Source organism: Mchenga conophoros, unplaced genomic scaffold, assembly GCF_057382185.1.
Source record: "Mchenga conophoros isolate Kocher_MC1m ecotype Shallow Benthic unplaced genomic scaffold, M_conophoros_male_GT1.1 unmapped_scaffold_5, whole genome shotgun sequence".
Lineage (NCBI taxonomy): Eukaryota > Metazoa > Chordata > Actinopteri > Cichliformes > Cichlidae > Mchenga > Mchenga conophoros.
The window spans coordinates 175,014-187,879 of NW_028182332.1; the positions used below are offsets into that span (position 1 = coordinate 175,014).

The 12,866-nt window shown below is 43.7% G+C and overlaps 1 protein-coding gene across 1 annotated transcript in view; it reads right to left on the reverse strand.

Annotated features, from left to right (window-relative positions):
• Positions 1 to 1,127: 1,127 nt before the first annotated feature.
• LOC146546192 (uncharacterized) overlaps positions 1,128 to 12,866 on the reverse strand; it is a 31,777-nt gene continuing 20,038 nt past the window's right edge. The window contains exons 7-8 of the mRNA XM_085266640.1: positions 3,417 to 3,507; positions 1,128 to 3,250 (exon numbers count right to left, since the gene is read on the reverse strand). Of these exons, the coding sequence (XP_085122766.1) occupies positions 3,137 to 3,250; positions 3,417 to 3,507 (205 nt within the window). The 3' untranslated portion in view covers positions 1,128 to 3,136. The remainder of the gene's footprint in view (positions 3,251 to 3,416; positions 3,508 to 12,866) is intronic.

Here is a 12,866-nt window from a genome sequence, read left to right on the forward strand (position 1 = left end):
TATTCATTTCTTTTTTGTCTAAATAAATACCCAGTGAGGGATAAATTTGTATAAAATACAGTTGTGGTGGTCCTTATTAGTTAAATTAGAGGGTATCAGGTATCATTATTAGTAGCACTACGAACCCAGGCCCAGTCTCATTGTACTATATACTCTAGCTTTACCATAGCTACGTGGGACCTGGGTTACATATAATTTGAGGGTGAGTTGCGACTAAACCTAACCCTTCCCCTAACCATAACCTTAAGAAGTATTCCGGATGGGTGAGAGAAAAAGAAGTTAATTCAGCGTTGGTTTTGTGTGCATGCGCCGCGTCTGCGCAGAAACATTTTGTAGGATGTTTTTCCAGGTAGGATGGATTCCCAGAACAACGGCGGCCGCCTCGGGTCTCTCCTCCTTCTGCCTCCCCTTCCCTCATCCACCCGCTGGCCTCTGTGGAAGCTCCGGCATAGCCTCCACCAAACAACTGAGTTATTTTTACACATCTGCCAGCATCTGGCCAATCCACCACCTTTGACTGTTTATACCGTTACAAAAAAAAGAAAACGTTGGGTGAGTGTTGAGTAAGTGCATATGAGAGCATGAGGGTGGGAATGGATGTCTGTGTCTATATGTCAGGTTGGGTGTCAGGCACCACCTCTCTGGGGACATCTCAGGCCCTCCAAGGTTTGGAGGCCTATCTCCACCTACCACCACTTCCCCTGCCAGTGGCGGACTCCCTCAGGTGTCGGTGCGTTGGTGGTTCTTTGTGTCCGGGGATGGGCGTCCAGGTACACACCGGCTCACTCCTTGGCGGCCGCTTATCGGGGCCTGGAGCCTGGGGCTCGCTCGGGCCCCTTCGGAGGTGGGGTGCCCCCGGCCTCTCGGCCTGGGGCTCGGTCACTCAGGCACAGCTGGCTGCCGGCGGAGCGCGTCACTGCAACTCCCCCTGGCTTCTGCTCCGCGGCTGCTGAGTTATCCCTTGTTAAATGCTTGTTTTCTTTTTTCTTTCTCAACAGGTGATCCAGGTGATTGATAGATGTATTTTTGTCTGCTTATTTTGTTGTTTTTTGCTCTTTATCCCCGTCCCTCTTCTCCGCTATTTTTCTTTCCCTCTTTCTTTCTCCCCTTTCTTTTCCTCATTCAAGTCTGTCCCGTATCTTGCAAGTGAAAATAAAATAAAATAAACAATAAAAGGTGCATCAAATAGACCATTACGGAAAGGCTGGGATGGTCCATTTGGTAAAGTAAATCCGTTGGGCATCTTTCTTCACCTTTAGACAATAATTCTGATGCAAAACAGCCAAACGGGACAGAAAAAAAAAAAAGAGAAAGAAAAAAAAATTCTCAGCCCATAAAAACGAAAAATCACCATCGACCCACCGGGATGGCCAGTCCAGCTATGGCCGTGCCATCAGTAGTGATGTGCGGATCGATCCTGAAATATCGATTCCTCTGATACCAGCCATTTATGTTCTAGAATAGATTCTCACATTAAAATATCGATATGTTAGTAATTTAGGGTAAATTTGTAGTTTATCATTAACAGGAACACAGTGGAAAGAAACTATAACATTCGGATTGTCTACTTACTCCACCTTTCATAGTCATGTGTGAAACACGGCTGTATAACTGTGTGGCAGCCTCTGGCGTGCGCACTCACAACAATGGCTGAGTGTAAACAGTCATGTGTGGATGCATTTTACATCCACAAACAGCCAACACGTGGTTTGCGATACATGTGGCAAGACAGTGAGGTGTTGTGGCAACACCACTAACCTGGTCAAACACCTCAGAGTAAATCATATCACAGAATATGACGAGCTTATGTTGAGACGAACTGAAGAGGAGGAGAGGGACAGGTGCTGCCAGGGCGAGACAGACGTCTCTCACAGAGTCCTTTAGTGCAGACAGGCAACGTGGTCAAATAGTGCACAACTTATTTTATTTCTATATGATGAACCCTGCATTATTAAGTGATAAGATCAAGTACAGTAATCTGATGTCCTGTAATCATTATGACGCTTTAATTTGAGATACAATAAATAAAATAAGTTTCTGTAAAAAGTATCGGATCAGTATCGTCGACCCTGAATTTTACCTGGTATCGGATCGGAAAGGAAGTCAGTGGTATCGCACATCACTAGCCATCACCCCCAATCTAGAGACTTAAAATAGGGGCATGCGCCACACCTGCTTTATTTAATATCTGAAGGTTTTTTAAATTCGATATCATTTGTATATAAAGAAATGCCAGAGGAACGTGTGTTGCAGCAGGGACACATGAAGAAGTGTCAGGACACTGGAGTTTGACTCCTTGCAGTGCATTTCTACATTCTGACTTCAACCCACCACTTGCACCATCAGTTTTCTGATGGTCGCACTTTCCATACATTGTTGTTTCTGAAAGACTCCAACCTCTGCAGGGATGTTTGGCCTCCTCCTTTGAATGCCACATTTAGAAATGACAAACCTTCTCATTTAAAGATTGGTGTGAACAGGCACATCCAAGAAAACATTACACATGACCAGAGTGGCAGCACGGTGCACCTTTGTGATCATGTTACTCGTGGTATGTTCACACTGATTATTCTGTATCTCTGACCTGAGCAGGATACACTAACATTACACGATGCCCCACCTTACGACCAGTCAGACAGTTTTTCTGAAGCATCGTGTCGGCCTTGGTGTGTGGAAAGTTGTATTTATTGAGTTTTCTGCTGGGATAGTCAGGTAGTCTCATTGTGACTCAATATGAGGATTTACTAGAGAAAGCCTCATTTTGACACGTTCATCATGTTGCCACGCTCATCTGTCCATGTTTGTGATTGGTTACTTGTTGCCTTTATAGTAAAGGACACGTTTAGTCAACGCTGAATTAACTGACGTATAATATTAACATTAATATTAACAGTATTTTGCAAGTGCAACTCAATTAACGAGACAAAGCCTGAGTTTCTTTGATATGCAGACCAGGGAAGGAAGAGTCCAGCTCTAACCAACCCAGATAATTTCAACCCCTCCTAACCAGTTTAAACCAGATCATGGGTTTCATTAACTGGGTTTGGATTTAACGAGCTCACTTCTGACCAGTTCAGAGTATCAATTAGCCAAGACGATTTCAACTGAGATCAGGGACAAACGGGTCCAGTCCAGATCAGATGACCCTGTACAGGTGGATCTGTCTGAGAGCGTCGGGGTCTGTGTCTCTGCCCAGGTAGACGTCGTAGTTGATAGGAAGCTCCTCCACCCAGTCAGGCTGCAACACCTCCTGTTTGACACAGACACAAACACATTGAAGAACAGACCAAGAACGGCTTGGCTCATGATGTTAGCAGTCACTTTATCCATGAGAGGAACAAACTTCATCTGTCACAACATGAGAAACACTTTTTACTGTCCACATGTAAGAACTGCTAACATCCGCCGAGCATCACCTGCAGGGGATTCAGACTCTCGTGCAGGCTGGGAACAGTGACCAGCAGAGATCCCTTCTTCCGGAAATTCTGCACGATGAACTTCCATGCCCTGAAAACAGAAAGTCATCATAGCTGTGTGCATCTGACAGAGCGTACAGAAGGGAAGCCAAAACCAAGGTTTTCTACATCAGGACATAATGAAACACATACGGTCTTTGGCAGGTCTCCATGTAGTTGAAGTGTCTTAAGGTCCCACCTGAGTTTTCAGTCACCTTTGACTGGCACATGGATTCTTTTCATGAATTCTCAGTAGATTGAGAACAAGCTGGACTGTCAGACCAGGGAGCTCACATCCGACTCTAGAACAGAGGTCCCAGGTCTGCTCTGGCTGCACGACGAACCCAAATCATCACGTGTTCGTGCCAGTGTGCTGTGTTTAACTAATTGTACTGCTGTGGATTACAGACACACATCTCCACTTTGGTCTCACCTGTCCAGAGCACATTGTTCAAATGAAGTTTGCAAACCTAAGCCATGTCACCATGTTTTCTTAAAGAGAACACGCTTGCCTACCCTGCACATTCAGTCTTTTTCCACCTGCACATGAACTTTTCAGCATGCTTAATGGAGTCCTCTGGTGTCTGAGATAATCCTCAGATACTCCCTGTTAGTCTGGGAAGGGTTAACTATTGTTTCTCTACTGCTGACAGCTTTCATCCTTGGCAGCGAGTTAACACACACCTGAAAGTCACAGTCATGCAACCTGCCCGACCCGCTTGTATAGAGGCGCTCACACCTGCTCATCACCTGATACGGTGCGTTCACTAGCAGCACCGAGCTGCTTTCGCACTCTTGGTTCCTCTGGAAGCAGAAAGTTAGGTTGTATTCTGTTCATTATAAGACCTGCTAATGAGCTGAGGCTTCTTATTATGTGCTGATGAAACTGTACTTTCCTATTACCATCACTGTATCACTGTTTCTGTTGCTGCTTTATCTTGTATATACTTTGAGTGTATTTCTGTGTGCATTGTAGTGTAGTTATGTACATTTCTGTGTGTTTATGTACGCATCCTTGCACATTTTGTACATGTATTTCTATCAGGGTTCATACGCCTTTTTCAGGGTCAAATTCAAGCACTTTTTAAACACTTTCAAGGTCCCTTAAAACAAATCATCCTAGGTGAACTTCAACACCTTTGTTCCCCTTTTATTAAGACCACACAAAAATACTGCAAAAGGAAACGGTCGCATTCTATGCATAAACTCAAAATGCACATTTCACTCAAAAATTAAGATGTGAAAATGTGAACAAATCAACTTCTCCTGTTGAAAAACAAAGTCTTCTCATCAGATACTGATGCTTCTTTCCTGTACGACACAAAAATAGGAGACAGGTCAAGGTCAAATTTATTTATTTATATAGCACATTTCCAACAGCCGATGCTGCACAAAGTGCTTAACAATAACAATAAAATTAAAAAATACAGTGTAATACAATAATAACAATAGAAACAATAGAATCGAAGAATTAAAACAATACTAACTAATTCAGATAAATCCAAAATGCTTGGGTCATAATGTGTTAAAAGCCAGAGCGTAAAAGTGTGTCTTTAGTAAAGATTTAAATTGCTCAAGAGTTTGAGCAGATCTAATATTAAAGGGGAGACTATTCCAAAGTCTGGGACCTGCCACAGAGAAGGATCTATCACCACGAGATTTGAGGTTAGTCCGTGGAATGGACAACAATAGTTTTGAACTAGATCTCGTGGGTTTTCCTGGAGCATAGGCAGAGAGGAGCTCTGACAAGTAGGGGGGGGCTCGGGCGTTGAGTGACTTAAAAACAAAAAGTAAGAGTTTAAATTGGATCCTGTAGGGGACAGGGAGCCAGTGTAAAGAGGCTAAAATTGGGGTTATATGCTCTCTCCGTTTGGTACCGGTTAGCAGGCGAGCAGCAGCATTTTGAACCATCTGAAGGCGATGGATGGTGGCATGATCTAGGCCATAATACAATGAATTGCAGTAGTCCAATCTGCAAGTAAGAAAAAGGTGGATGATACGCTCGAAGACGTCAGCCGGAAGGTATGGCTTTATCCTGGCTAGCTGTCTTAGCTGAAAAAAACAGGACTGAACTACTGCACTCACCTGCTTATTCAATTTAAAAGAACCATCAATGTAAACTCCGAGGTTTTTTACATGTGTTTTACAATACGAGGAGAGGGTACCCAACGTGCTGTCGATATGATTGAAATTGCCAAAAATGACAACCTCAGTTTTGTTTTCGTTTAGCTGTAAAAAATTTAATGATAACCACTGTTTAACGTCGTCAAGGCAGCGTAATAAGAGCTGCGGTTGATCTGATCCTGATTTTAAAGGTAGATAAATCTGTAGATCATCCGCAAAGCAATGAAATGAAATGCTGTACCGCGAGAAGATGGAGCCCAATGGCAGCAAATAGAGTGCGAAGAGGGCGGGACCCAAAATAGAGCCTTGAGGAACGCCGTATTTAAGAGGAGCTAATTTGGAGTTGTGGGGGCCCATATTGACATAAAAGAACCTTTCTGTCAAGTAGGAGCGAAACCACTGAAGGGCAGATCCTTTTAGGCCAGCATGCGATTCTAGCCGTGATAACAGGATGTCGTGGTCAACCGTGTCAAAAGCTGCTGACAAGTCCAACAGTAAAAGGGCAGCAGGGCTGCCAGAATCCATAGTTAAGAGAATATCGTTAAAAATCCTTAAAAGTGCCGTCTCAGTGCTATGTAATGATTTAAAACCAGATTGAAATTTTTCTGAAATCATATTAGAATCGAGGTGTGCCTGCAACTGTAGATAGACCACTTTCTCCAAAACTTTAGATAGAAAAGGAAGCTTTGAGATGGGCCTGTAATTAGACAGAACAGTTGGGTCCAGGTTTTGTTTTTTAAGAAGAGGCTGAACTACAGCTTGTTTGAAGCATAGTGGGACGCAGCCTGTAATAAGGGACGTATTAATCAATTTCAGAATAAAAGGGCCAACAATATTAAAAGTGTTTGTTTGTGTTTAAGTTAATTCCCAATAAAACTAACTGTGAGATGTTTAACGACACTACATTATTGCTGAAGTCCTACATGATCACCTTTAAAGTGCTAATAACATCATGTCAGACAGGCCTGGAGAACAGCACTGACTGGGAGGCTTTGAACACATCACATATGTAGTTCAATTCAACATAGAAGACTTGAAGAATGCACAAGCATCTATTTAAAATCTATTTATTTATCATCTGTGATATTATTATGTACAAGTCCAATGTATTTTGTTCATCTGTCTTAAATAAATAGGCAGCCTTCCTGGGTTTTAATTGCACCTTAGAACACACATGCATCAACACTACAATGAGCGGGTGGAGGGAGGTTTGGAGTCTTCTCTCACCCCCGTTCTCTGCGGCCTGCTGGAGCGGGGGGCTGGGAGGAGGAGTTGGCCGTCCGACTGCGGTCTGGAGTGTGGGGCCTCCCTGCTACTGCGGAGTCGGGGCGGTCTGCCTCTCCCCACCGCAGGGAAAAGGGTAACACCACCTGGGTCTGGGTGCAGTTCCCCCCTCCAGGGGCAAGGGTACCTAGACCCGGTTTGTAGAGTACGCTTGGGGAGTGTGATCGTGTGTACAGCGTCTCTTTATGTCTGTCTCCACGTTGGTTGAGTGTGGAGTGAGTGTATATGAGAGCATGAGGGTGGGAATGGATGTTTGTATCTGTGTGTGCCTGTATGTCTGTGTCTATATGTCAGGTTGGGTATCAGACGCCACCTCTCTGGGGACATCTCAGGCCCTCCAAGGTTTGGAGGCCTATCTCCACCCACCACCACTTCCCCTGCCAGTGGCGGACTCCCTCAGGTGTCGGTGTGTTGGTGGTTCTTTGTGTCTGGGGGTGGGCGTCCGGGTACACACCGGCTCACTCCTTGGCGGCCGCTTATCGGGGCCTGGAGCCTGGGGCTCGCTCGGGCCACTTCGGAGGTGGGGTGCCCCCGGCCTCTCGGCCTGGGGCTCGGTCACTCAGGCACAGCTGGCTGCCGGCGGAGCTCACAGGCGCGTCACTGCAACTCCCCCTGGCTTCTGCTCCACAGCTGCTGAGTGAGCCCTCATCTGGGACTCTCCTCAGCTCTTTCTGGGACAGTGGCACGGCTGCCCCTCTGTTGGTCTTCCTTGGTCTCTTGTGTTCTGGGGGCCTCTGGATGTCTGGAGTTTTGATCTCCTCCATACCTGCTTCATACCCTGGAGGACGGGGCTGTGGCCCCCCCACACTCCCTAGCAGATCATTACATGAAGGAACCTTTGGAATGCAAGCATGCTGATCCACACAGGTGTACACACGGGTATTCACAGATGCGGACTACAGCTTTCTTGGCTGCTGCCTCAAAGCACATTGTGCGCTGTCTATCTTGCGTGCTGCACAATATCGTTTATTATTTAGTATCTACTGATATCTACTGCTAGCTAGTTTATTGTGATGGTGTTGTTTTTATTATGTTGCTCTTTGTTGTTTGCTGTCTCTTCTGTTTTTTTTCTCCATACAGGTGATCCAGGTGTTTTGTTTGTTTTTCTTTCTTCCCCCCTTCTCACCGTCTCTTCTCCCCTCTGGTTTTCTTTCTCTCCCTCTCTTTCTTTCATTCTTTCTCCCTGTCCTATCCCCCAGTCATGTCTGTCCCGTTTGTAGCAACCGAAAACAAAATAAATACATAATTATAATCAAGGTCAATCAAATGGACCAATATGGCAAGGCCATGATGATCCACTTGGTAAAATAAATCCGCTTGGCATCTTTCTTGGCCTTAAGACAACATTTCTGATGCTAAAGATCCAAACGGGACACAAATAAATAAATAAATAAATAAATAAACAAATAAATAGGCAGCCTTAAAGTATGAAATACTCATGTACAAACACACATAAATGTGTGTACTGTCTGAGCGGCTGATTGTGCCCCACAGGCCTCAGTGTGAGCTTGAAGACATTTATAATGTGTAAGTAGTTTGATGTGTCGGTGCTGACCAGAAACACAGTTTGAATGAAACTTTGGTAGCACAGAAACAAGTGACTATTCTCTGTGACCATATGGATCAGTCATATTATCATATTACCATTATTTCACCCAAAGGCACCAAGTCAATACTCAAAGAAGCTGCAGCTGTACACACAAATATAAACAGTACTTGGTGACACCTTTGCTTTTAGCCTCTAGCCCTCTGGGGTCCAGGGTGTAACTGGCTGTTTCTGACTACTGGATTTGTTCTCTATATTTCACCTTTGAAACTGTTTAACTTGCCAATCTGTTATTTTCTCATTTTGACAAAATGTATCAGCACCATTGATCTAAATTCAGACAAAATATAAAATACGAGTAGAAAGTGATCATTTTGACTGTAAAAACCATGTTTAACGAATCATTGTCATAACTTGAAATGCAAATAGAAATTGTACATTGTAAAAAATATGCACAAGTTTTGCAAACAACAAAGTTATTTGGTTCTATTTACCTAAAAATGCAGCCAAGGCTCAGACGTTTTTTATATAACCATTTAAATCTATTTACAGAACAATCAGCTGTTCTGCATCAAAGAAGAAGACACACAAATTATTTATGCAACTGCAAAAAATAATTTGTGTCACTCTGACACAGATGAGAACAGCACAGGGATAAACCTGCAGGTCTGACAGCAGCTGTGTCAGCGTTTACACTGCAGTCTGCCTTTGGTGGCTTTTTTGCAGCTGTGACGTTCACTGACACACAAAACAACGACTACACACTGACTGCACAAGACAACACACTAACTTGAGACTCCAAACACAGTAAACGTCACAAATCTCTCACCTATCAAAACTCGCTCTCTCTCGCTGGCGTCACTCCTAAAACTTCCCCCTCTTCCTAAACAACCAGATGCCACATGTTGCCGTATCGTTTTTTGATTCTCACAGTTTTTACGGTTTCTTAAACACCACTGTTTTATTCAGAAAAAATAAACAGCGTATAGAGATGTGGGCACGAGTGGCACCAAAATCTAAACATCAAGCGCCAGCATTTCCAGCACCTGTAATCATTAACTCTGCGGTTTTAATCCCTACTTGCATTTCATTTGCCCCAAAAACAGTCATGTACAAAACGACGGAGAACTCGGCAGGTCTGCACGAAGACAGACGTGACGAAGAGGCAAAAAAAGCACGAGACAGACCCACACGAGCATACAGAGTGGAGTAAGGACGTTAGCGTGCTGCCAAACTGTCATCACGCACATATTTATTATTTTATGGTCCTAAGTGAGAGCGCACACACTCACAACACGTTTAGTAACTTCAGATCCTGCAACAAGCCCAGCTCCAGTTTACTTTGGTGATTTGGACGATTCCATCTCACAGCTGTTGTTACAGGCCGACGATGTGTCGTTTCAGGTTGTAGTGTTACACAACATTTTCAGATCTAATAGAAATAAAAAGAGTGTTTCGTAATTCATTCAATTCATTGTCTTTATTTATTAATCCAGGCCATCCGTGGCTCTTTGTTACTTCGGAAACACGGCTCGAACAATTTCTCTTCAACGACGTAATCCGATAACAACGATCTCTTTACCCGTCGGCTTCCCGTGGCTGTCATGCGACCGGCTATTGCAGTTAATACAACAGCTTCTTGCCATTTTTTGGGTTTCTTTTTATTGCTGTGTGACTGTTTTCTTGTGAAAGCCTGCGTGCGCTAGTACCACTTGCCACGAGTTCCCAGAATCCTTTGCGGTTTTACCCCAGAAATGATGTCATATTTTCAATCTCTATATAATTTGAAGTCCGCACTTTCGACCCAGGTTGAAACTGAGACTTCTCTGGGTCAGAGGGTTCATCAGAAAGCCTTAAGTTAGCTAGGCAGCCCAGGAGGAGAAATCTTGCTTTTAAATTTTGCGACTCATTTTATTTCTCTCTGATAAGAAAACTATTCAATCAGATAGTTATTTGTGGTGAAGGAAACACACTTTCAAGCACTTCCTCTGAAATTCAAGCACTTTTCAAACCATGAAAAGACAATATTAAAATTCAAGCATTTTCAAGGATTTCAAGCACCCTTACGAACCCTGTCTATAAAAGATAGTTATAGCTCCCGGTCGGCAACCCTGGGCATGTGCGCCACAGCTGGCACGCGAAAGGTTAACTGACTGCATGACCATGGCTGGACTGGCCATCGACCCACCGGGCATCGGTCCTAAGTGTGAGTTTTTCATTTTTATAGGCCGATGATTTTTTTTTTGTGTGTGTAACGGTATAAACAGTGAGAGGTGGTGGATTGGCCAGATGCTGGCCAATGTGTAAAAATAACTCAGTTGTTTGGTGGTGGCTACAGCGGAGCTCCCGGAGGAGGAGAGCCCCGAGGTGGCCGCCGGTCCGAGTGTCAGGTGAACTGAACTTCAGGTAAGAAGTTATGACCTGCAGTCCATCTGTGTCAGATATAAAGTTTAGGTGGAGTTTATTTTCATTATGCTGACTTTTTCGTACTGCTACTAGCTAGCATGACAGAGTTTCTATACAGCTGGGTGGGTGCTATGTTACTGATGTTGAACTTTATTTTGTTCATAAGGTTAGTTAGTAGAGCTTCCAACCGTCCTGTAAAAACAGAATCGTCTGGTATTCAGAGAAAATATTACGCGTTTCGTATTGAGGTGAAAAGGAACAGTTTGTCCCGGACTTTCGCTACAATGAAAAAGACACAAAGCTGGAGTTATTCTGTGTCTTTGCTGCACAGCTGCCTCTTCTTCTCTCATTCTCTCCCCCTCCCTCTCCTGTTGCTACTTCAATCATGAAACTGATCAATGATCAGCTGATCGGCTTTTCTCTCTCGTTTATTTATCGCCCACTTTGGGCCAGAAAGAGGAAACCAGCGGATGTCGCGCTAAACAACAGCAGCACGTTTAAGCTTGATCAGCTGTTGTTAGAATTTATTTAATATTAATTTCTAGTATCAGCTGATGTTTGCTGGAGCCACAGCTGTAAAGCTGCTGGTCATGATGTCGGTTTGGATATGTGGTGAGAGGGAAACATGAAGATGAAACCAGGAGATGTCCTTACTGAATCATCAGAGCTGAACAGGTGATGGAGAAACAGGTTTACCTTTTAGGTGACATGGATGAGTTGAAGTTATGAACTGTTTCTGAGAGACGAATAACACCAGGATCCTTTTCTAAGTAGCTGACAGCTGGTAACTGTGCAGGGGCGGGTCTAGCAAAGTGTTGCCAGGGGGGCAGGTAGGGCATTAACAGGGAGAGGGGGGCACAAAGACATACTTTCTTATTCTCATTTAAAATGATTTTAATAAATAATTATCTGAGTCTTGCAACCAAAGTTTTTATCTGATGTAACATGTATAGAAATCATACATATACCAACAAGCTTTTTAAATTTATTTATTTACAGAATTTCCCAGAGGAATCCACCCAAGGGATTAATAAAGTTTCATCTAATCTAATCTAAGACAGTGTACATCACTGTCACAACAGGGTTGTTTTCATTCAAAGGCTTTATGGCTTTAATACCTGGGGGGCCGGTCTCCAGTCAAAAGGCCGTTCTTTTTGTCCCAGTCCAGCCCTGGGCACGACACGCAGTGAGTTAATCTGAGAAGGTGCATTCAAAAATAAATGACCAGCGGTGCACATCGCAAATCAGCTCGCATAGAAACATTGGTTGTGCTGCTTCTTAATGACGGTATCTTAGCTAACAACCCAACTACCAGATTCAGCTTGTAACTGGCTAAAAGTAACTTAGCCTACCAGTGAAAGGGACGTTGTTAGCTTTCCACATTCTGACACTTCAAAAGCTTCAGCAGCTGTCGGCTCAGCGGAAATACACAGATACATACATAGACTGGAGACAGAATTCACAATGCTGTTTCAGGACTTTCAGGTGTTTGGACCAGTGTTTTCTTTTCTGATCAAACCAGAAATCTTTAATGAGCAGCTGGATTTGTCTCACATTAACCTGCTGGACACAGAGGACATCGAAATGCAGCTGATTGAACTGAAAAGCTCGACTCTGTGGGGTCAAAGTTTGCAGAACTACGAAGCAGCTGGAATCCACAGCTGTGTGAGTTCATGGAGCTGCATGTTCACCTGCTGGACGTCACTACCTGACAGTTTAACTGTCTTCAGAACATTGCAGAGGCCTTATTGACAGTATTTATCATTGTTGTGAGGAGACCATAAATAGCATTTGCATTATCTCTTGTACAGTTCATTTGCTGTTATGGATAAAAAGTCTTTTGTTTCCAAATAGCTGAAAACTATTCGCTGACAGCTGCCAACATCTGCGAACAAATATAATCCTATAAAGTGGTTCTATATAGTGGGTAACTTTTAATATAGAGCGTTATTACATTTATTGCTAATGCAGTCATACGGCACACTGACCTCTGAGGAAATGTTAGATGCACTCGTCATCAGAAAGGTTGCCAACCCTGCTCTACACAAACA